This window comes from Astyanax mexicanus, chromosome 13, assembly GCF_023375975.1.
Source record: "Astyanax mexicanus isolate ESR-SI-001 chromosome 13, AstMex3_surface, whole genome shotgun sequence".
NCBI classification, from domain to species: domain Eukaryota; kingdom Metazoa; phylum Chordata; class Actinopteri; order Characiformes; family Acestrorhamphidae; genus Astyanax; species Astyanax mexicanus.
The window spans coordinates 5,110,127-5,135,219 of NC_064420.1; the positions used below are offsets into that span (position 1 = coordinate 5,110,127).

The 25,093-nt window shown below is 38.1% G+C and overlaps 1 protein-coding gene across 1 annotated transcript in view; it reads right to left on the reverse strand.

Moving 5' to 3' along the window:
• Positions 1–25,093, reverse strand: part of plxna2 (plexin A2) — a 410,426-nt gene that overhangs the window by 222,651 nt on the left and 162,682 nt on the right. The window contains exon 4 of the mRNA XM_049486476.1: positions 1,401–1,535. Within this exon, the coding sequence (XP_049342433.1) occupies positions 1,401–1,535 (135 nt within the window). The remainder of the gene's footprint in view (positions 1–1,400; positions 1,536–25,093) is intronic.

Genomic DNA, 25,093 nt, shown 5'->3' on the forward strand with positions numbered 1-25,093 from the left:
GAAAAAGGAGGAAGGAGACGGGGGAATAAGATGGAAGATAAGGTGAGGAAAGACTAGGAGAGAAGTGGATGAGAATAAGAAAGGGAGACGAAGAAGAAAAGAGAAGAAGAACGAAGAGGAGGTGAGGGAATGAAAGAGAAGAGAGGACAGGGATGGACAAATCAGGTGATGGGAGGGAAATTGTGGAGAGTAGAAGAGAGAAGAAATAAAGAAGAGAAGAGGGTGAAGAATAGGAGAAACAAGAGTCAGAGAGGGAGATGAAGGAGAAGAGGTAAGAAAAGAGAACAGGAGATGAGATAATGAAAGAAAAGTGAAGAAATGAGGACAGAATAAGGAACAACGTGAAAGATAATGACAAGAAATAAAGGAGAGAAGAGGGAGAAGAAGAGGAGAGAAGAGGGAAGGGAAGAAAAGGAAAGACTAGAAGAAAAGTATGTAGATGAGAAAAAAGAGGAGGAGAGGTAAAAAGGAGGAGGAGAAATAGATGAGAGGAGAACGATAAGGGAGTAATGAAGATGTGAAGTAAAAGAAGATGGGGAAGAAGGTAAGAGTAGATTAAGGAGAAGAGTTGAAAGAAATGGATAAAAGAGAAGAGACTAAAAGAAAAGATATGTGATGTGATGCGCTAGAAACGCACACTCTCTCTCTGCGTTTAGACTCTTTGACCGTTTTTTTTACGCTAGGACTGCGCACTCACTCCGCTTTTAGACTCTTTGGCCTGTTTTTCTGCGCTAGAAACGCGCACTCTCTCCGCATTTAGACTCTTTGGCACGTTTTTTGGCTAGAAACGCGCACCCTCTCCGCTTTAAGACTCTTTGGCCCCCGTTTTTTTGCGCTAGAAATGCGCACTTTCTCCGCTTTAAGACTCTTTGGCACGTTATTTCTGCGCTAGAAATGCACACCCTCTCCGCTTTAAGACTCTTTGGCCTGTTTTTCTGAGCTAGAAACGCGCACTCTCTCCGCTTTTAGACTCTTTGGCCCGTTTTTCTGTGCTACAACTGCGCACTCTCTCTGCTTTTAGACTCTTTGGCCCGTTTTTTGCGCTAGAAACGAGCACTCTCTCTGCTTTAAGACTCTTTGGCACGTTTTTTGTGCTAGAAATGCGCACTCTCTCCTCATTTAGACTCTTTGGCCCGTTTTTCTGCGCTAGAAATGCGCACCCTCTCCGCTTTTAGACTCTTTAGCCCGTTTTTTTGCGCTAGAAACGCGCACTCTCTCCGCTTTAAGACTCTTTGGCGCGTTTTTTTTGCGCTAGAAATGCGCACTCTCTCCGCTTTTATACTCTTTGGCATGTTTTTCTGCGCTAGAAATGCGCACTCTCTCTGCTTTAAGACTCTTTGGCCCGTGGGACGTAGTTTAGACACCCCAGCTCTATACCATAATACTAAATCTGAACTGACCTGTCTCTCAGACATCACATAGAGGTAGTTGCGGTCCAGGGAGAAGGCCATGTCTCTGAGGATGGGGCTGCCATCTTTAATCACCGACACCGTCTCATACTGCACTCCTCCGTGAGGGGGACCATCCACACGGATCTGAGAAAGAGGAAGAAGACAACAATAAATATAAACAGAATAAAATATACCCCCAAAAAAGTAGAACTAGTGTAAAAAAACAAAACAAAACACCAACAGAACCATTAGAACAGCAACACATCTCTATTAATATCACTTTGAGTTTTATTAAACACAGAACATGTCTATTAAACATACTCATAACACATTATAATGCATTCATAAGGCATTTTAAACATCATTATAAACATCAATATGGTTATACATCTATATACCATCCTAAAAATGTAAAATACATTGTATAATACATTCATATTATAGTCATGTTGAATGAATTGTGATTATAATGCATCATAAGCTCTGTTTGTAATATGTTACACATTTGAATTAAAGTCTCATAGTGTATATCTGGCATTATAATATTATCCTATAATGGACATTGTTAATATTAGCTATTATTATATAATATATTGAGGTTCTTCGTATTATGGGAGATATAACGTCTTATGAACACAGCTGATGATGCATTATGAACACAATTCATAATGCATAATAAGCATATTTATACAGTCTTATATATATATATATTTTTTTTTTACATATTTCTACATATTTTACATATTGGTATAAATATTTATAGCCATGTAGATAATGCTTTATGAATTGTCATTATAATGCAACGTAATCATAAACTGTGCTTTTAATTTGGACATATTTTCGTTTACTTCCTTTACTTATAGTGTACAATGACATTGTTATACATTATAAATCAATATGAGCTATTACTATATAATATATTGAGGTACTTAATATTATGGGACACATAACACCTGATGATGCACTGTGATCACAATTCATAATGAATATAATAAACATATCTACATTGTCATACATTTTTTTTAAATATTTTTGACATATTTTTAAAGTTTTTACACATTTTGCATATTTTTTTAAATATGTACAGCCATATTAATAATGCATTATGAAGTGTGATTATAATGCATCATAAGCTGTGCTTGAAATACTGTATGTAACACCTTTGGATTAAAATATCATATATCTGTCATAATCAATTCATTCCAATGACGGATATCTTTACGTCACTTTTACGTCTTAGAGTGTACAAAGACATGTTATAATACCTTATAAATGAATATAAGCTATTTTAATATAATATATTGAGGTTCTTGGTATTGTGGGACATATAACATCAGCACAGCTGATGATCACAATTCATAATGCATAAACGTATCTATATGTATAGCCATGTTTATAATGCTTTATAAATGCATTATAATGTGTTTTAATTATGAGTAAGTGTTATGGAAACTTTCTCTCAATTGTTATTTCCATCAAACGAGCCTCTCCACTGACATCAAAGCTTCCATATGTGACACTGGGTCTCATCCTTTAGTCATTAAGGCATTTAGCCCAACTCCCCACGCAGTCATTAAGAGCGGCAGACGCTCTGGGACTGCCTCGTGTGGCTTTGTGCGTTTGTGTGTGTGTGTGTGGGGGGGGGGGGGGTCAGCTGCGGGTCAGGCGTCTGTCTACTGAGACTTCACACTGGCAGAATAGAGGGGGCGTGTCCTCACAGCAGCACTAAACAAACCCGCCAAAAAAAAAAAATAAAACACCCCCTTAAAACAACAAAAACACACATGACCTCAAGCAAACTTCAGAAAGACTGCTGATTGGATGAAATGAGGATGCAATGAGGTGGAAATGAGGTTGCAACGATAAGTCAACATCCCAGCTAACAGAGAACATTGGGTTGGGATTGGATTAGTTTTCCATGTGAACCAATTCATATGGGATAATAATTCTCAGCATTAATGACTTCAATGGGAGTAGCTACTCGATTTATACACTGCAGTCTCCTCGAAAAAAAGGAAATTTTATAAGCCATTCACATTAATAATTAGTGGTCTCACGATAGCATTTTATTAATGTCTGATACTGATACTGCAACCTTGAGTATCTGCCAACACCAATATCAATCAGATACCATGTTTTCTGTCTCTTAAAGAAAAGCGGATAAAATATGTTTTTCTAAATTAACCCTAATTTGTCTGCCTAACACGTCCATTTAGCTACACCCAGATCACACAGAAAAAAATATAATAATAGAGTATAATCATACTCATAAAGTTTAAGTTTTTAATCACAGTTTTCATGCATCTTGCCATGTTCTCCTCCACCAGTCTTACACACTGCTTTTAAGTAACTTTATGCTGCTTTACTCCTGGTGCAAAAATTCAAGCAGTTCAGTTTGGTTTGATGGCTTGTGAGCATCCATCTTCCTCTTGATTATATTCCAGAGGTTTTCAATTTGGTAAAATCAAAGAAACTCACAATTTTTAAGCGGTCTCTTATATTTTTCATAGCTGTAATATTTTATATATATATTTTTTCTTTATATTTTGGATGTTTCTTCATAGTATTAATCTACAATGCAGAACCCTTTAAAATAATAAAAAACACTTAATTTAGAGAGTGTCCAAAGCTTGACTGGTTCTTTATATATATGTTTTTTTTGTTAGGATGTATTTTTATTGATGGTTTATGTGAAGATATCATGAAAAATAAGACGAATGGTTGGTGACTTATCTAAAATCTTCCTAATACTCTGAGATTGAGCCTTTTTGACTCAGTTTTTTACAGTTTTGGACTCCTGACTGTATGGATGACATAAAGTCCCTACAGTGCACTCTAACTCAACCCAGCCGAGCGAGAAGGAGGAGGAGGAGGAAGAGAAGAAGGAGGAGGAGGAGGAGGAGGAGGAGGAAGGGCTGGCTGACTGGGCAACATGTTTTATGTATGAACATATTTACCTTTACGAGTGTGTGTTGGCACACTGTAAATGTCTGTTTAAGGGCTTGGGGGACTGAGAGATTTCCTCCCATAGCACCGCATGCATTTCTCACCCGTGACCATACAGCCATACAGCAGCTCTATAGCGGGTGGAGCTGCAGTGCTGGAGGAGAGTGGAGCTGCAATAGGCAACACTTGACCTTGTACAAAGTCATGTAGCAGTGGAGCATTCTGGATCATGTAGTTCCACAGTGGCATCTGATTCAGTGTTACAGTTTTACAGTGGAATTCATGATTAAAAACCCTAAAAATCAGTGTCTCCGAAAATTAGAATATTATATACAGTAAGACCAATTGGTACTTTTGGTAGTGTGGGCAGCGTGCCAAGTCCTGCTGGAAAATGAAATCCGCATCTCCATAAAACTTGTCAGAAGCAGAGGGAAGAAGCATGAAGTGCTGTAAGATTTTGTGTGAAAACAAAGTCAAAAACTGACTTTAGACTTGATATAAATAGAACACAGTGGATCAACACCAGCAGATGACCTGATCCGATTGGTTCCTTCAATACTCGACTAGACAAAAGTGTTCCCGCCTCTCCCACACTTAGCCAGTCTTCAGTCTCTGGACTACGATACCCAGAAAGCACCACACACTGAAATCACTTCCTCTCACAATCACCACATGCCACTGCACACAGCACCTCCTGGAAGCCAATCACCTGAATATTGAACACACCTGTGTACACCCACATACTGTATATATGTTCTCTGTTAGCTGGGTGACCACCTCCTTGATCCATTATAAAATCTGACAATTAGGGGCTCCGAGTAGTTCAGCAGGCTATGCGCTTCCACTATGATCAAGAGATCGTTGGTTCGAATCCTGTTCATGTAGCTTGCCATCAGCTACCAGAGCTCTGAGAGAGCGAAATTGGCCTTGCTCTCTCTGATAGATGGATAGATGGTTCTCTTTCACCTCATCACTCCAAAGGGTGATGTCGATCGGCACAAGGCATCTGTGAGCTGAGGTATCAGAACCGAGTTGAGAGCGTGCTGTGATTAAAAAGAGGCGGAGTCTGACTTCACATGTATCGGAGGAGGCATGTGTTAGTCTTCACCCTCCTGGTGTTGGGGCATCAATAGTGATAGGAGAGTTCTAAAGAGATTTTGGATTGGGTAATTGGCTGTGTAAATTGTGGAAAAAAAAATATATATAGAATAATAAAATCCAAAAATTGATAGTGGTTGGTGTGGTGCAGTGGATTACACCACCACTTGCCAGTGAGCTACCATGTGGAGGGCTGGGGTTCAATTCCAAATGTTGGTTGCATTGGAACTGCATTCAGAAACCTGCTTCTGTATTCTGTAAACCTGCTTCTCTATGTCTATATTTACCGTGTTCACTCCTCTGCACTCCTCAGTCTCATGTCTGCAACTGTGATTTCCATTGAACCTCCTCAGAGCATGTATGAGTTTGTTTGATGGAATGTACATTAATGGCTCTCATCCGTCCGCCTCCTCGGCTACAGTACTTTCCCAAGGCCTCCAAAACTCTTTTTCCAGCTGCCTTTTACATTAACCGCCCAACAGACACCGGAGAACTTTAAACAGGGGTTTGGCCAGTACGCTGTAAGGCCAAAATAATAGTCTGTTTTAAGGTTTTATTGATCATAATGTGGCTAAAACATTGATATTTTAGTGTTGTGAGGATTATACTGGTTCATTTGTTGGCTGTTTAGTTCAATTTAAGAAATTTACCAATTGGTAACAACAGCTACAAGCCTATCAACTTTCTACTCAAACTAAAGAAAGAAACTAAAAATGTATTAGTTCATTTAATGGACTGGATGAACAGAAACTCATGTATTATATAGATATGTTAAACACAAAGTGATGTTTTGGCTTAATGACAAAATCTAGGAAATGAGATAAGTGGATGAATACCAATTTCTAATTTCGGTAACACTTTCTATGAATGTCATCTTTATTGGACGCTATAACCACATTCATAACATATTATAATGCATTCATAAGGCATTTTAAACATGGCTATACATGTTTATAAAAAAGCATGACCCATTATAGCCTTGTTTGTTAAGCATTACGACCTGTGATCATAATACATTATAAGCTATGCTTATGATATACATGTTAAAATAGTATATCTCTATCATTAATAATCTAGTCCTACAATGAAAATCTGGCACTTTACTTAGAGCGCACAAATACCAAAAAGTTATAATACATTATAATTGACTATATTTAATATTATATTCACGACATAATACTTTATGAGTGGTTAAAAATATATGTATAGGATTATTGAGGGTGTTTATAAGTTGGAAGCTTTTTTAGTCATGATAAAGTCTGCAAGCAGGGACTTTATTTAGTTTCTTGGTATTGACGTATAACATGTTCTAAACACAGCTATTAATGCATTATAATCCCAGTTCATGATGCATAACAAACATGGCTATAATGAATTATACATTTTCATAAATATGTATAGCCATGTTTATAATGCTTTATGAATGCATTATAATGTGTTATAAGTATGTTTATAGAGTCTTATCGCGATGACATTCAAAGAAAGTGTTACCCTAATTTCTTCTTCACTTTTTTTTAAAAGGGAAACAAAATAAATAATGAATTTTCTGTTTCACTCAATTTAAGGTTTTACGAAAACTTTGGGTAACACTTTCTATGAATGTCATCTCTATAAGACTCTATAAACATACTCATAACACATTATAATGCATTCATGAGGCATTATAAACATGGCTATACATATTTATAAAACTCCATAATTCATCATAGCCATGTTTATTATGCATCACAAACTGTGATTATAATGCATTAATAGCTGTGTTTATAACATGTTATATGACTTATACTTGTCTTGAATATAATATTAGTTGCAGTCAATTATAATGTATTATAACAGTTTTTTGTGACATACGTTTTCATTGCAGGACTGAATTATTAACGATATATATAAACTATTTTAACATGTATATCATAAGCATAGCTTATAATGTATTATAATCACAAGTCATAATTATGTTTGTAGTTTGTAGTTATGCATTTTTATAAATATTTATTGCCATGTTTTTAATGCCTTATGAATGCATTATAATATATGTGTACAGCCCTACCAGTGTGTATACATTAAGCCTCAGGGTAATTCACAGGTAAGCACTCTCAAGGTACCAAGGTCTTCCTACACACACTTACACACACACACACACACACACACACCTGCACTTCATAATAATGCGAGCCTACTATTCCTAGCCCTTCATCTATTGTTGTAGAGGGCAATGTGGTACTCTGCTCAGTGCACTAAACTCTCTAGGGGTGAGACACCTGAAGAACACATTGCTCATCCTCTCTCTCTCGCTCTTTATCTTCCTCCACCCATCCACCACCCCTCCATCCCTCCACCACTCCTCCAACCCCTTCCTCTGTTCTTTAATTATTCACACACTTCTTACTCATTGTTCTTTTAGCCGCAGCCCTCGCGGCCGGACAGAATAGCAAATGTTTGGTTGTGGGCTATTTTCCTTTCGTCCAGCCTGTTTTGTTTTTTCGTGTTCCAGCAGGGGCCTTTGGGTGGTCTTCGCATCTCGTATTCCTTGTGTGTGTGTGCTGGCTGAACGCGTTCGAATGGACGTATGCGCAATTTCAATAGCAATTTCTATGCAATCCCACACTTTTATCCCAGCGAGTGGGTGCATATTGCTTCGAACAATGATGCAAATGGAAATAAAAAAATACAAAATAAAGACAGCATTGGCCTACGTGCAAGAGAATCTCTTAACTCCTATCAAATCACAGTGTACTGCCAATGACCTGTCATCAACTATCAGCGAATAATCCAGCACAGAATATCAGTTAACATCATGAGCATGGCTGGCTTTTGGAAACAGCTCTAAAGCAATTCCACACAGTACTAACCTGCCATCAACTATCAGTGAACTATCAGTGATCTATTACATAAAAAAAAAAAATACACAGTTAGCATCATGGCCAACGGTGGCGCAAAAAGGGGGTATGCAGCCTATGTGACGCATTGGGGCGCTGCACTAGAAGGGGCGCCAAATCAGCCAATTATCTTTCTGGTTTTACGGAGCGCGGTGGGCTAGTAATGACAGGACTACCACCCGCTTATGATTTAAAAATGATTTTTATACTTTTAAACCGCAAAGATGGGAATGTGTAGGCAGGAACAAGGGGCTTACTGGACCAATCGTAGCTTCTGCTGCCTGCAAGCTACAAAAAATTGGCCATTTATGCCGGCTGTAAGCATTGCGGCCATACCGTGTTGAGGTTGGCTGTTAGCATCATGGCTAATCCCCTCCCCTGTCTCTCTCTGTTATGCTGGGTGTGACTTTAGTTCCCATCCGTTCTTGCTTTTTCGCCCATTCTTGGGCTTCCTATCTCCTTATAAGGGCGTTTTTTCCTGGCTGTGTCCCAATTCACTAGCCAGGGACCATGATGACATGGGTTCAATCCCACTCTATCCCACGCTTTCTTCTTGTGGGTTTACCTGCTTTGAGATTAACTGTTCTGCAATTGGGTTCAACAACCCTCTGGGCTGGAGAGCTACTAGTCTGTAGAACTCCATCCCATTACCCTTTATTACACTTAACTGGTTGTTAGCATCATGGATAACCCTTGTACTGCTTCTAAAAGTAATAATCAAGTAAAAAACAATGGCTTCTTGGGTCTTCCACACTAGAGGAGCTCCAGGAAACTCCACACATGCCTTAGTGGAGGCTTCGGCTCTTTATTCTAAACACATATAGGCTTCAAAAGTCCTATACCTCCACATTGAGCCTGCTATCAAAGAGCTAACTCTCTCTCTCTCTCTCTTTACCTCCCTCGCTCCCTCCCTCCCTCGCTCTCACTCTGAGGCTGAGGACTCTTTTAATGCTCAGGTGTGCACGGATACGAAGTGACATGCGGTGCTTGAAGGCCGCGGCTGTAACACATGCATTATGGGAGATGCTATTGTAGTACAGCGGGAAGAACAAAAGCGAATGTTTTAACCCATCAGAGAGAGAGAGGGTAAGAGAGAGAGAGAGAGAAAGAGAACAAGAGAGAGGGAGAGAGAAAGAGAGAGAGAGAGAGAATGCTTGCTTGCTGACACCTGAATTCTTCAAGCTGACACAGGAGATGGATAAGATGTGTAATCCAGGCAGACTGGGACTTGGAGAAGAAAAAAGAAAAAAAAAAAAAAACACTGGAGGAGAAAAAAAAAAAAAATTCCCACTGCATGGGAAGCGAGGGAGGCCGCCACAGAAAGAGAAGAGAGAGTGATGAGGATGAAAATAAAGGGAAAGGAGGAAGAGGAGGAGAAGAAGCAGGAGGAGGAGTGGAAGATGTTGAAAAAAACTCTGCTTTTTGTCTGACTAAGCAAAGGAAAAATGAAAAAACACACTTTTTATTTTTTTATTTATTTAAAAGGCCGGTCGTCAGCCTTTACAGTGGTCCGAGAGAAAGAGAAAGAACAGGAAACGGGGTGGGGCTTGTCCTCTCTGACAGCTTCTAACTACAGTATGTTTCAGTTGCAGCGCTAAAAGTCCTGTTTTCCATTCTAGCAGAGCGCCCTCTGCTGTTCTGTAGGATCTATTAATGGACATTTGCCACTTGTACTTTTAAGACAGGTTCCGATATATCAGCTCACAGATGCCTTGTGCTGATTAACATCACCGTAGGAGTGATGATGAGGGGAAAAAGTGCCATCGACTGTACCCACCCAGAGAGAGAGCAAAGCCAATTGTGCTCTCTCAGGGCTCTGGCAACGGATGGTAAGCTGCATGACCGGGATTCGATCTCCTAATCATGTAAAGTGCATCAGTCCTCACTAACACATAGGATGCAATTAGGAATATCCAATTCACCCAAATGTTATACTCTATTTATGACAAAAATGAATGGTGCTTTTTTTAATATACTACATACAACACCAAGGGTGTCCAATCTACGGCCCGCGGGGCATTTGCGGCCCGTTTCCATTTTTTGGAGTGGCCCGCGAGGTATTTTAGAAATAGAATGAAAGTTGTTTTTTATAATGTGAGATTCAAAGTTTGAACGCTAGGTGTCAGAAACGGACCAAAGAGTCGGAGAGAGTGCGCATTTCTAGCGCAGAAAATCGGGGCAAAGAGTCTAAAAGCGGAGAGAGTGCGCATTTCTAGTGCAGAAAAACGGGCCAAAGAGTCTAAAAGCGGAGAGGGTGCGCATTTCTAGCGCAGAAAAACGGGCAAAAGAGTCTAAAAGCGGAGAGAGTGCGCATTTCTAGTGCAGTAAAACGGGCAAAAGAGTCTAAAAGCGGAGAGAGTGCGCATTTCTAGCGCAGAAAAACGGGCCAAAGAGTCTAAAAGCGGAGAGGGTGCGCATTTCTAGCGCATAAAAACGGGCAAAAGAGTCTAAAAGCGGAGAGAGTGCGCATTTCTAGCGCATAAAAACGGGCCAAAGAGTCTAAAAGCGGAGAGGGTGAGCATTTCTAGCGCAGAAAAACGGGCCAAAGAGTCTAAAAATTGCCGTAGTTAAGGAGTTTTATATTAAGAGACATCACGAAATTAAACATCAATTTGAAAAATCTTAGTTTACACAACACTGTCAAAGATAAAGATAGTAAGTCAAGTAAAATGGTGTGTAAATGAAATAATCAGGAAAAAAGTATTATTTAAAGTGGTATATTTCATTATTTGTTTTATTACAGAGTCGTTGGCCCGTGACTTTAAATATATTTCTCCTTCTGGCCCCCAACAAAAAAAGTTTGGACACCCCTTTACTACACCATGTAAATACACCCTAAAAGCCACTTAAAAATGCCGTACATCTTCATTCAACACCACTATAAACAACAACGTTACCTACTTCACTTGTCTCCAGCTGTTTTGAATGATTTGCATCGGGCAATTCCATGAGCTCACCTACCATGAGTTTTATAATGTCAATTTGATACTCAGCATGTGGTAACATTCGTATTTAGACTCTATATTAAACCTGTGATTCTGAAGCCTCAGAGAGAGAAGCCTAGAGAGAGAGAGAAAGTTATCCAAAAGCAGTGTGTAAGACTGGTGGAGGAGAAGAACATGATGCCAAGATGCATGAAAACTGTGGTAAAAAACAACCAGGGTTATCCCACCAAATATCGATTTCTGAACTCTTAAAACTTCATGAATATGAACTTGTTTTCTTTGCATTATCGTGAGACCACTAATTATTACTGTGATTGGCTTATAAAAATAAAATTTTTTGGAGGAGACGGCAGTGTATAAATCGAGTAGCTACTACCATCCAAGTCATTTATCCTTAGAATTATTATCGATATAAATTGTTTAAAAATACCCATGTAAAAATAATCCAATCCCATCAAAATAAGGCATGCTCATTGCTATCTTACAACCTGTCAAATTGGCTATTTTCATCGTTTAAATAGCAAGAGTGCTTTGGAAAATATCTACAGTACGTATGGCGGTCTGGTAATGAGGTGTGTTCATGTAAATTTCTGGTTGTATTTTGTATTTGTATCTTGGCAACAGAAAACACAAGTGCACCACTTACTGAAAACAAACCTAGACGGGCATCAACAGTCAGATGTTCATTGCTATCTTGGCAGTAAATTGTTAAGAGTGCAGCAGTGCACAAGCCCATAGTGCATGACTGTTGGAAGCTAAATAAACTTTTACATCAACAATAAACAAATATAACAAGCGTGAACAAGCAGGTAAGTTTCCAGGTAGCTGCGCCGCTAAAATAGCAATCCCCCTAAGTCAGATCGCACCTGGCTCTTAAAGGAAAAGACATGTAAAATGCTTGTTTATTGCACATTAAGCCCAAAACACATCCACGATATGATTAATTAATAGAATTAATGCATGCATTTTGTGTGCATTTCGAGCCGCACAAGGTGTACTTTTCCCGTCGTTACGACAGCAAAGACACAGCAAAGACTCACATTCCCTAAATCAATAGAGCGCTAAAATGTACCTGAACTTGTACCTAAAATCTCATGATATTTCTCAACGTTCATGATGTTCCTGCTCGTCAAACTCTGTCAAACAAAAACCTGTGTCCTGATTTGACAGCTTTGTTTTCCAAACTATTCTCGAGAGCAGATTCTGAAAGCTTTTGCCCCACAGCTTGTTTAAACACCTGAAACATCTGCTAATACTTTGAGCGCATTTTGCAATTCAGCTTCGCGTTCATCAAAGTGTCACGCTCATCAAAAGCGTCTTCCTTCAGAGCCGGCTCCGGCGTTACGTTCCGCTTATTAAAGGAAGCTATCGCTAAAAGCACATATTGGAAATCTGCTGCCCCACAGCTGCTTTAAAGACTAGAGCGAGGATGAGTGATGTTGGCATCACAACAAAGGGACGAAACGCACAGGTGTATGGCATCGTTCACAAAGCAGCTCTGTCGCTTATTTTAACATGCACTATTATCCAATAAGTATGGTTGATACTTGTTTAATATGTTTATTTGTTATACAGGATCATTATTCATTGTATTTTATGATATCCTTGAGCATTTAAGTAATGTTTCATTTAGTAATGTTTCATAATGTCTTAGATATCTTTTACAATCTTTATAACTGTGGTAAGAACTGTTTGGTTTGGTTTTATTATGGTTTACAGCCAATGCAATTGAACCAATTGGTATTTTTGGCAGCGTAGGCAGTGTGCCAAGTCCTGCTGGAAAATGAAAGTGTTGGAAAGTGTTGTAAAATGTGTTGGTAGACAAACATTCACACTAGACCTCAAGCAGTTTGGACTGTGTTTCTCTCCACTCTTGCTCCAGACTCTGTTTCTTTGATTTCCAAATGAAATGTAAAATTTACTGAGGATCAGTGATGGTTTGTTTGGTAGAGACATGTCTCACCATCTGCTGGTGTTGATCCACTGTGTTTTATTATCAAGTTCAAATTCACACTGCAAAACAAATCCATTGGCAAAAACTAGACAAAATATATGGAAATGAAGTCTGCCAATGGGGTAAGCAAATTGTTCTTAGTAAGATATCTTACAAAAAGCAATGGCAAAGTCTCATTGAGTGAAGTAACACCTAAATCAAGCAAAAAAGCCACTGTTTTTGGACACAAGAATCAGAATCACTTGATTGCTGCTTGATTGTGCTTATTTTGAGTTTAAATGACTTAAAATAAGGTCTTAAAAAGTCTAAGTAAGAATGATTAAGATAAGTATCCCTAAAATAAGACAAAAAAAACAGTCTTAGCAGAGAAGAAAATAAGATTTATTGCCTTAAATTCTGATGTGGATGGATTTCATTTTCCAGCAGGACTTAGCACACTGCCCACACTGCCAAAAGTGCTGAAAGCACCAATTGGTCTTACTGTATATAATATTTAGATTTTCTGAGACACTGATTTTTGGGTTTTCATTGGCTGGGAACCATGATAATAATCATAAACAATAAAAAAAAATAATAAAAAAAATAAAAAATAAAATAGATACTTCTGTGCGTAATACATCTATATAATACTGTATATGAGTTTAACATTTTGTACTGAATTACTGATTTTTTTTGATGTACCTGTATTCTCTGTAGCTGGTAAAATATCACTTGTATTCTGTATTCTGCCAGTTAACCCCAATGATACTTCCCTTAACCCCTTCTGAGCTGGATGAGCTTTTGACACTTGACTCCATTAGAGCTGGATGTTCTGAGATACGCCCCTAAGCCATGAAGTAATTAGGGTCCGTGACTGTCTCTCTCTCTCTCTCTCTCTCTCTCTCTCTCTCTCTCTCTCTCTTTTTCTCTCTCTCTCTCTTGTAGAGGGTAATCCAGTGGCTCGGATTGGGCAGATAAAGAAGCAGTCAGTGTGTGCGAGAACCAACAAACGAGCCAACACGGTTAAAATGGATTACGGCCGATCTGAGATAGACCACAGAACAGATTAAACTGTCAATCTCTCTCTTGCTTTCTTTCTCTCTTCCTCTCTTTCTTTCTCTCTCTCTCTCTCTCTCTCTCTCTCTCTCTCTCTCTCTCTCTGGCTCACACCCATGTTCACACATGCACTCTCCAACAAGGAACCCCATTGTTTTAAATTCCCACTGGGTTCACAGCAGCTCCATGAACATATCCTCCTCCAGCATGCGATTTTATAGCCTTCACGAGAGTCACACATGTGGGGATGCTGTAAACTAGAGTCTGCAATCCAAGCAATGAGCTTATAACCAAGACATTTAAGACAGAATTGTGCTCAATGGTTGTTTCTTCCAAAATCTAGGGACTTAAAAGGAGTTTAGCCATGTGTTCAGGCAGAGAACTCACTGCATCGTAGGCTTATCTCGTGAAATGCTAACTGTGTTACTAGAGTAGTCAGTTTACAGCTTGTATAGCAGTATAGATTCACTGTCTTCTGAATATAACTCAACACACAGCCAATGATATCTAAATATCTGGCAACACAAGTACACGAGATCATCGTACAATAAATATGTCCAAATTTTGCCCAATTGTATCATTGCCCCTCCCTGGTGTCATGTGACTCGTTAGTGCTACAAGGTTACAGGTGTACCCCTGGATATTCAACATGGCACCTCATGTCAAATTACTCTCTAAGGATCTTAAACAGAATAGACAGAAGATAGAGAGAGTGAGAGAGAGAGAGAGAGAGAGAGAGAGATAGAGACACAGAAAGGGAAAGATTGAGAGCAAAAGATAAAGATTGAGAGAAATACAAAGAGATAGAGACAGACTGAGAAAAAGAGAAATAAAGGGCAAGGGATGTAGAGAGAGATAGAGAGGAAGAGATAAAGAGACAAAAAGAGATTGAAAGAGAGACAGAATGAGAGAGAGAGAGAGAGAGAGAGAGATGTAGATTACACATCTTGCTGGGGCATCTGTGACCAAGACAGCAAGTCTTTTTGATGTATCAAGAGCCACAGTATCCAGGGTAATGTCAGCATACCACCAAGAAGGAACAACCACATCCAACAGGATTAACTGTGGACGCTGTAAGAGGAAGCTGTCTGAAAGGGACGAAAGCTTTCTGACAACCACGGCTGCCCAAATTACGGCAGAATTTAATGTGCGCCTCAACTCTCCTGTTTCCACCAGAACTGTTTGTCACCACAATAAATTATTGTGGTCTAAAACCAGGTGTTTCAGTTTCATTGTCCAACTTCCTGTACCTCCTACATGTATGCTTTACAATGTTAAGTGTTAAACTTCTTCAGCTGCCGTAAAGCAAAAGAAGGGTCAAAAATTCAAATTTGCCGACACCGTAACCAATCCTGTACAGCGATGAGGTTCGCTCAGCATTATTGTGTCATGGCCCACAGCTGATGAATGAGCTCTATATTAAAGTATAGCCTTGTATAGCCTGGAGTTGAGCGAGAGGCCACGTACTCTACATCTCTCCTCTTGTCCTTACAATATTTCATTTACCTTCTGCCTACGCACCGCTGGCTATGGCTGCAAAGTCAGAAGACACACACACACACACACACACACGCACACACACAGAATATTATGAATTCTGCTGAGTCTGTAGATGTTCTACTTCAGCAAGGTGACTACACTTTCCGGCGGATTCTTCAGCGCCGCATCCTCGGCAGTCTACCCGCGCACCTATCACAGCGCCGACTCGTCAAAAAACCACAGAGAAAACAACCGCGCTGTGGATGTTAACACCGACAGGGTCACGTCTTTATCTGCTAAGCGAAAGCAAAAGCAAGCAAATTTGCGCAAAACCACTGTACTTCTGACGTCCCAAACTTAATGAAAACACACACGGTCCGCGCTATCGGCAGCTTCAAGCTTACTGACAGAGAACAAAGTGACTGTATTATTAGACACGAGCAAAAACACTCGTACGGGAGGAGGATATCCTTAAATGTCAAACACACAGAAGAACTGGGCCGGCGCAGAGGGAGGGAAAGAGAGAGAGAGAGAAAGAGAGAGAGAGAGAAAGAGAGAGAGATTAAGAGAAAGAGCTAAAGAACGTAGAGTATCTAGAGAGAGAGATTGAAAGAATGAGATAGAGAAAGAGAAAAGGAGAGAAATGATAGATAGGAATTAGAGATTGAGAGTAAGAGATTGTAAGTAAGTGATTGTGAATAAGAGATTGAGATTAAGTGATTGTGAGAAAGAGATAAAGAGAGATTGAGAGTAAGAGATTGAGATTAAGTGATTGTGAGAAAGAGATAAAGAGAGATTGAGAGTAAGATATTGAGAGTAAGAGATTGAGAGAAAGAGATTGAGATTAAGAGACTGAGATTATGAGATTGTGAGTAAGAGATTAAGAGTAAGAGATTGTGAGTAAGAGATTGAGAGTAAGAGATTGAGATTAGGAAACTGTGAGTAAGAGATTGAGAGTAAGAGATTGAGAGTAAGAGATTGTGAGTAAGAGATTGAGAGTAAGAGATTGAGAGTAAGAAATTGGGAGAAAGAGATAGAGGGAGATTGGAAGTAAGAGATTGAGAGTAAGAGATTGAAAGTAAAAGATTGGGAAAAAGAGATAGAAAGAGATTGAGAGTAAGAGATTGAGATTAAGAGACTGAGATTAAGAAATTGCTAGAAAAACAGAAAGAGAGATTGAGAGTAAGAGATTGATAGTAAGAGGTTGAGAGTAAGAGATTGTGAGTAAGAGATTGAGAGTAAGAGATTGAAAATAAGAGATTGGGAGAAAGAGAAAGAGAAAGATTGCGAGTAAGAGATTGAGAGTAAGAAATTGAGATTAAGAGACTGAGATTAAGAAATTGCTAGAAAAAAATAAAGAGAGATTGAGAGTAAGAGATTGATAGTTGGAGATTGAGAAAAAGCGATTGGGAAAAAGAGATTGAAAGTAAGAGATTGTGAGAAAGATATATAGAGAGATTGAAAGTAAGGAATTGTAAGAAAAAAATAGAGAGAGATTAAGAGTAAGAGATTGTAAGTAGGAGATTGAGAGTAAGAGATTGTAAGTAAGAGATTGAGAGTAAGAGATTACAAGAACGAGATAAAGAGAGATTGACAGTAAGAGATTGTGAGAAAGATATATAGAGAGATTGAGAGTAAGAGATTGTGAGAAAGAGACAGATATTGAAAAAAAGATGGAGAGGTATAAAGAAAAAGAGAGAAAGACTGAGAAAAAGTGGTAGAAAGAGAGACTGATTGAAAATATAGAGATTGATAGAGGTCGAGAAAGATGGCGAAAGAGAGAATGGGAGAGCCAGAGAAAGAGAGATATAGAGAAACAAAGGTAAGAAGTAAGACATAGATGGAGAGACAGAGAGAGAGAGAAGTAGAGGAGAGAGCGCAAGAGAGAGAGAGTGAGAGTGAGCTTTCTAAGTAATATTTTTCTAAAATGATTTGTGTGTGTGTGAGAGTGATGTGTAAAGTGCTGCTCTTAATGTTGAAGTGGTGTATTTTCATCGCAAATGGTGCATTAAGCATATTTATTATATTAAGTTATTAATGCAAATCAGCTAAAGTGTAAATGATTGCCGGCGCAGGGGCTTTTAGCTTGTTTCTGGGTTAAATGTACATGCACACACACACTCACACACACACACACACACACACACACGCACAAACAGACACACAGACACACACACACACTCGTCATCGTCCTTTAGGAGGGTTTGTGTTTTTTTGTACATGTATGCTGAGAAAATCCACCACATATTGTATATAACTAAATACTAAATATCCTGTAACCCTAGGGGACAACTTGGGAACACCCTGTATAAGTTGGGAGGTGTTACCTTGTGATTAGGTGATGACACTTTAAAATAAGGGTCACAATTAACAGTACTTATACGAAGCCCCTGAGGGGATGCGGTGTTTTTCGTAAAAAGTGGTGAGCACCACATACTAAGTGGTGAGCACCATATAGTAAGTGGTGAGCACCATATAGTAAGTGGTGAGCACCACATACAAAGTGGTGGGCACCATATAGTAAGTGGTGAGCATCACTTTTTATGAAAAAAAAATATATATATATATATGTATACACCACATCCCTTCATGGGCTCCATATACTTACGATGCATTACGATCCATTATTCAACATTGCTAAAATGTTTAAAATGCTTAAATGTGTTGTAAATCATAATAAATTTAGACATTAGTTGTAAGAAAGTGCTGTAATGAGTAATGATGTCTTAATTGCCTAGTTAATAATTAGTTGAGACATTATTGTAAAGTTTTAGCAGTTATTGTATTAATAATCATGTAATAATATGTTAATAAGTGTCACGTGTAGGGAATACATCAAAAAAGTGACTTAAAAAAAATACACTCAAGACGAAATAGATAATCAAAAATAATATGATGAAACTGGCTCTCATCAGCCTCCACCACAAGTTACATTTTATTAATTACAGTACCCAACATTGACCATATATATTTTTTTTATATACATTTTTTTAAATTTGCAAACTCCTCATTCAACACAGTTTAATTAGGTCACCACTTATATGTGGACATTTAATTGATTGCATTTTATACTGCAATAGAAATGTGTAGCATAATTCAATCAAAGCTCATGTTTTTTTTTTTTTATTTATTTCTTCTTCTCTTTTATTAATGTATTTGCTTTCTAGCAATTTATTGGCCTGTATTAGAATGTATACACATCTGGTACCAACTAGTAGTGTAGCATAATTTATTTTATAAGTGTGATTAGTGTGAATTAACCCTTTCCTCCTGGGACACAGAAAAAAATAAAATCTATTAATCCATTCCACAAAATGAAAGACAAAAAGAAATAACTGTGAGAAATAAGCTAAGCAAGTCTAGACGTGACTCCCAAAGGTTGGATGCCACGTATCTCATTAATATTTAATCTATATAAAGAATTTGACACCCTCAAGCTAGAACCCATGAACGAAATAGCATCCCTATTAAAAAGCAGTGACCCCATACCTGCCTGAGTCCCTCACGGAGCATTTAAGAGAATTTAATCTGATTAGTGTTTGAAATACAGGTGGAAATGAGGACAGTCTGAAATGCTAAAGTCTAAAAGGCTACATTCATACATTCATCAGGTAAAAGTGACCAAAAATCTGATTTTCTCACCAATTTTGAGGTATATTTTAGGTATTTTAGCTGTTTACCAATCATTCATCATGCTCCTAAACTGATGCACATGTGCAAAAGAGCTGTGCTTCACAGGAAGTTTCGGTTTCATCTTCTTCCATTGGTCCATGGGTTCATTAGTGGATGACTGTCACACCTAGCCACTGTTCCACAGTTCAGAGATTAGGCTCCCCAGACTACTGAGGACTTACACCTGACCTGGCTCTTATATATAGCTGGAGATTTTGCTACTCTGTGACTTTTAATTGGGTGTTTTTTTTCTTTTACTACGATTATTGCCTTTTGATTTCCTCTGTTACCAGTTACCTAATAAGTTTGTCCTACCACTGAACCCCTCCCTCACCACTGTCATCCATTTCTTCTTTCCTTTGACCTAAAAGTTGCATGAATTAGTACTGGGCAGTAAACTACAGCATAGCATATGGCAATTTTGAACCGGTATGCAATTTTTCACATACCGCCATACCTCTAGAGGCGCTTTGGAGCGCTGTGTAGAAACACACAGTCTACAACAGCACTAGCCAGTTAGCATAACAAGCTAACGCACTGAAAGCTCAGCTCTGTGGAGCCAATATAGACTTCTGCGTCCAACTACGGCGTAGCCTAGAATAATTTAATCAGCGAGTGATAAAACTACAGTTTAATACTTTAAAGCCCCAAATGGCTTGAACTATTTAGTAAAATTGTTTTAAAAAGAGTTAAGGTGTATTTTTTTCTTCATTTATTGTGTAATTTTGTGGGAAAAAAATGACCCCAACAGTAAGTCACAGGCCTATATTTTAGCCCAGTCATGCAAATAAATAAATAATACTGTGATATACCGTGAAACCGTTAAAAAATACCTTGATACACATTTTTGATCATATCGCCCAGCCCATCATATCGCCCAAGTTCAATGAAAGCTGTCAATACTACATATAGGAAAGCGTCCCAAATCAAAATAAAATATCAGATTTGTATCAGTATGGTGTTCATATGTGTGGCACATGGCAAAAAGACGCCAAAAACTTGCCTACAAGTCTCCATATACACAATCTGACCCAACTTTCTCCGCTCACTGAACTGGAGTCAGCCCTTTGACTCCAGCGCTGCTTAATAAATTGAAACAGAAACCAGATCCTGAATGAATTAGGGGCCGCAGCGCTGCAAACGGATCAGAAACAACCCTAATTACTTAAAAAACTACAACCACACTGCTAAATATAGAACGCAGCCGAACAGAACGGATAAAGCAGAGCCAGAACGATGGACTCACTCCAAGTCAGCGCTGTGAGAATGAGCTTTTGGGTAAAACCTCATGCTGAACTTGTGGTTTTTTGATTCTTTTTTTTTTTTCTTTCCAACACTTAATTGGCTCAAAAATGTCATACATTTTGCATTTCACAAGATTTACTAGGAGGTCGCATTTCAACATCTTGATTTGTTTCTTTTTCTGAACAGTCTGGACCACACAGCCACACATTTTGGTGATGGGCAAGGACGACTGAAACATTAGGACCGTTAGAACAGGGGTGACAAACTTATACAACTTATAAACTCTATAAACTCCATAAAAAGTCTATTATTTATTTAAGACATTCAAAAAACTGCAATAGAAAATTATGGGCACTTGAAAAAAAGTCCTTGAAACATTGCATTAGTAGTTACATTATTTATCAGAGTTTAATATATGTACATTAAAAAATATCATATATTAGCTAGCTAAATGTTACATGTCCTCAGGTCATATTTAAAATGTAGCTTTTAAATATGTCCAGCAGCATGACCGGGATTCAAACCAGTGATCTCCCAGTTATACAGGAATTGTTTAGTTTAGCTTAGCTTAGACCACTCTGTGCCATTTATTAGACACTTTTTAGGCATATTAAAGAGAGAGAAAAAGAGAGAGAAAGAGTGAGAGAGAAAAAAAAAGAGAGAGAGAGTACTGAGCAGTTTGGGTGATTCTCCTCTGTGGGAAGTGACTGTAGAATTGTGAAAAAAATCACTCAAATTGTTGCTTCTTGCTTTTTTGGGGGAAATTGTTTAATAAAAGTCTAATTGCAAAATCATTAAGTTGGCAACATTGTAACTGCTGTAGTTGGGAGGTACGTTGCAGTGCATGCTGGGGATTGTAGTGCAGTGAATAGTAAAAATGTGCCATTATTAAATTGAATGCCAAAATTGGTACCACTTTAAAATAAAGCTACTTTATGAAGGGTTTATGAATAGTTTATAAAGGGGTTTATTAATGGTCATATTACAAATAGTGATCCGGATTTGTTTACACTGTTAAACCTCAGATGTTATTTGATGCTTATCTTACTTACTGTATTTTCCGTCAGTAAAAATGAACTAAACTGACTTTTTATTAGAAAGTATTAAAAAGTAATACTGGCACTGTTGTTCTTTCTAAGACTAGAGCTAAAGACTAAAGACTAGAACATGCCTCCTCCAACACATGTGAAGTCAGACTCCGTCTCTTTTTGCAGCTTCGCTGAGTAGCAATGCAGCTGATGGCAAGCTGCATGACCGGGATTCGAATCAGGGATCTCATGGTCATAGTGGCAGCGCTTAGCCCAATGGAACCAGCTATTTATGAGTTATAAGTGAATATTAATGTATTTTTTAAGTATGTATAGCTTAATTATTATATTATAACCATTAGTTAAAGTCTTTTATAAGACACATGGGCATCAGGGCACTATACAGAGATCCAAGACTGCCAAAAAAAAAAGGCTTTGAGTAAAAAACAGCCCAGAGAAAACAAACAAATCGTCCAGATACGTCAGTTCCAACCTCTAATGCAAATCCATCACTTTCACACCACGCTGTCCTTTTCGCTCGGAGGCAAATGAAAGCGGCGGATTGGACGCAGAGGGTCGTCGAGGGCAGAACGAGGCGCATTCGCTCGGGAGCTGGCACCGCGTTTTTGCTGAGATCAGCCGACTTGCTAATTCTGCACAGCTGAGGAGCAGGCAGAGCATTCCCACTGCTCTGAGCTTCTAAAGTACCCAACGAGTGTCACAGTGACCTCGAAACTGCGTGACCCAATAAACATCTACTGTAGACTGACGCCGCACTGCTGCAGTGCTTCACTACAGACCGGCTCTGCTCACAGTGGGAAATGAGAAATGTGTAATAACAGTGTAATAACAGTGTAATAAGACTATCTGAAGCATAGCATATAAACATCATGCATAACCCAAAAAGCAGACCCAAACCATATCTTTATAATAAATGAACAGAGATATATATGCACCATTTGATTTATTTATTAATGCAGTTTAAGGAAAACTCCCAAGGAGAGCCCAGCATCCCATGGCAAACAGCTGATAGTGGAGTTATTATATATATATAAAGATATACAGCTCACAGTTTTTTATTTTACCAAATTGAACACCTCTGGAATATAATCAAGAGGAAGATGGATGATCACAAGCCATCAAACCACCAAGCTGAACTGCTTGAATTTTTGCACCAGGAGTAAAGCAGCATAAAGTTATCCAAAAGCAGTGTGTAAGACTGGTGGAGGAGGAGAACATGATGCCAAGATATATTAAGCCCTACTACCTCACTGGACTCTATTGCACACTGTGTAATAGAGTAATTACTACCTCACCTGGTCTTTTTTGCACACTGCAAAATTTGCACACTAACTTGTTATTTATTATTCTTTGTCTGTATTGTGTTGTATTGTCTGTCTGCACTTTTGTACTGTTGCACTATTGTTCTGTCTACACTGTGTTTATGTGCACCATGGTCCTTGGTGTAACGTTGTTTCGTTTCACTGTGTACTCTGTATATAGCTGAAATGACAATAAAAAAACACTTTGACTTTGACTTTGACTTTGAAAACTACAATTAAAAAACCAGGGTTATTGCAACAAATATTGTTTTCTGAACTCTTAAAACTTTATGAATAAGAACTGAGATGTTTTGTTTGCATTATTTGAAGTCACATTGAGCCATTTCTCATTTTCTGCTTATAAATGCTCTAAATGACAATATATTTATATGGAATTTGGGAGGAATGTTGTCCGTAGTTTATAGAACAAAACAACAACGTTCTTTTTACTCAAACATATACCTATAAAAAGCAAAACCAGAGAAACTGATTCTGAAACTGAAGTGGTCTCTTATTTATTTTATTTTTAATTTTTTCCAGAGCTGTAAATATACTGTATTATTCTATATTCTAGAATTTAGATCCCGCATGAGAAAAAAAAACTTTGATATAAGCTTTTTATCTATACAATTATACTGTACCAAATATATTGAAACAATAAAGGCAAGCATTTTGCTATAAAAGAGCATATTTACATGGTTCTATGTGAAGAACTACACCCAATATAAGTTTTTTTTCCTCAACCCTTGTCTTTTATACTTATATATTGTTCAATATTGTCCAAAAAAACATATACATTATGCACAGCTTTCCTTCACATGTATCAACATGTCTTGATGAATTAAGCAATAGAAATAAATGCAGCAAAATGACTTGGAATAAAATCATTCTACACTGACTTTCATTAAAATCTATGAAGGTTCAGCTTTACACATGCATTTCTGGACAAGCTAAAAGACATAAAACTATCACTAAAAATAAAAGGACGATGTGGACTGCATGTGCACTAACATGATTTCTCTGAATTTCTCTGGGCTCTGGCAGATCTGAATATTAATGATTTTTTTTAAGTATGTATAACTTAATTTATAACCAATAATACACATTTTTCTTTTAAATATTCATAAACCCTTTATATAGAAGCCACATTTCAAAGTGGCTCTTATATATTTCAAAGCTATAGTATGTTTTAATATTGGTTTAAATTGGAGAAGAAAGAAGAAGAAAGAAGAAGAAAGTCGTCACTGGTGTATTGAGTAACAGGTGTCAAACAGGTAAAACCAAGAAAAAAAAAAAAAAAAAAAAAAAAAAAAAACAGCCAGTCTTCATACTGCATGTATTTAATGTAATGTATGTAATTCTCATAGAGCAATATATGAAATACGTAGAGAACATGAGGTTAATAAATCCTATGTAAGGTTTTATTTAGTTATATTTTTATATAAGAACCATTTAAGCAGATAAAGATCTATTTATTTACTCGTTAAAAAGGTACTAAGGCTGTGATTCTAAATGTAACCACAGTCTTTCCTAAAGAATCCTTAAGTACTGAAGATCCTCTTTCAAAGGCTGTTTGTCAGCAGTATCTAAAGCCACTGCCGACTCCCCAAAGACCCGAGTCACTCGCCAATATCTAATAAAAGTGCCCGAAGTGCAGGTCAGAACAGGCAAATGAGTGTTTTAGAGAGAGAGAGGTGCTACTTAATGGGGTTTGGGGGGGGGGATCAGAAACTATCAAAGGAGCAAGAGGAAACACAAACAAGCCCACGGGCTACAACACAATCGATGGGCACCGAGCAGAGGCTCTCAGAAGCTCCGCTGCAGCGCTGTTTACCGGAGCTCGATCAGAGAATTCTACAGCCTGCGGGAAGGAAAACACACAGATGCACGAGGAGAAGGACTCCTCTACTAAATCAGAGTTTAACCGTGATTATAAAGAGAGAGAGGGAGGGGTGGAATATATAAGCAAAATCATCTTAAAGGCAGAAATGTAGAAATCGTTCATTCCCGAGGGCGGGATTAATTTAAATTGAAATAAAATAATTCATAATGTCACGGTTCATTTCCTGAACGTTACACGAAAGAAGAGAAAGTAAAGTTTC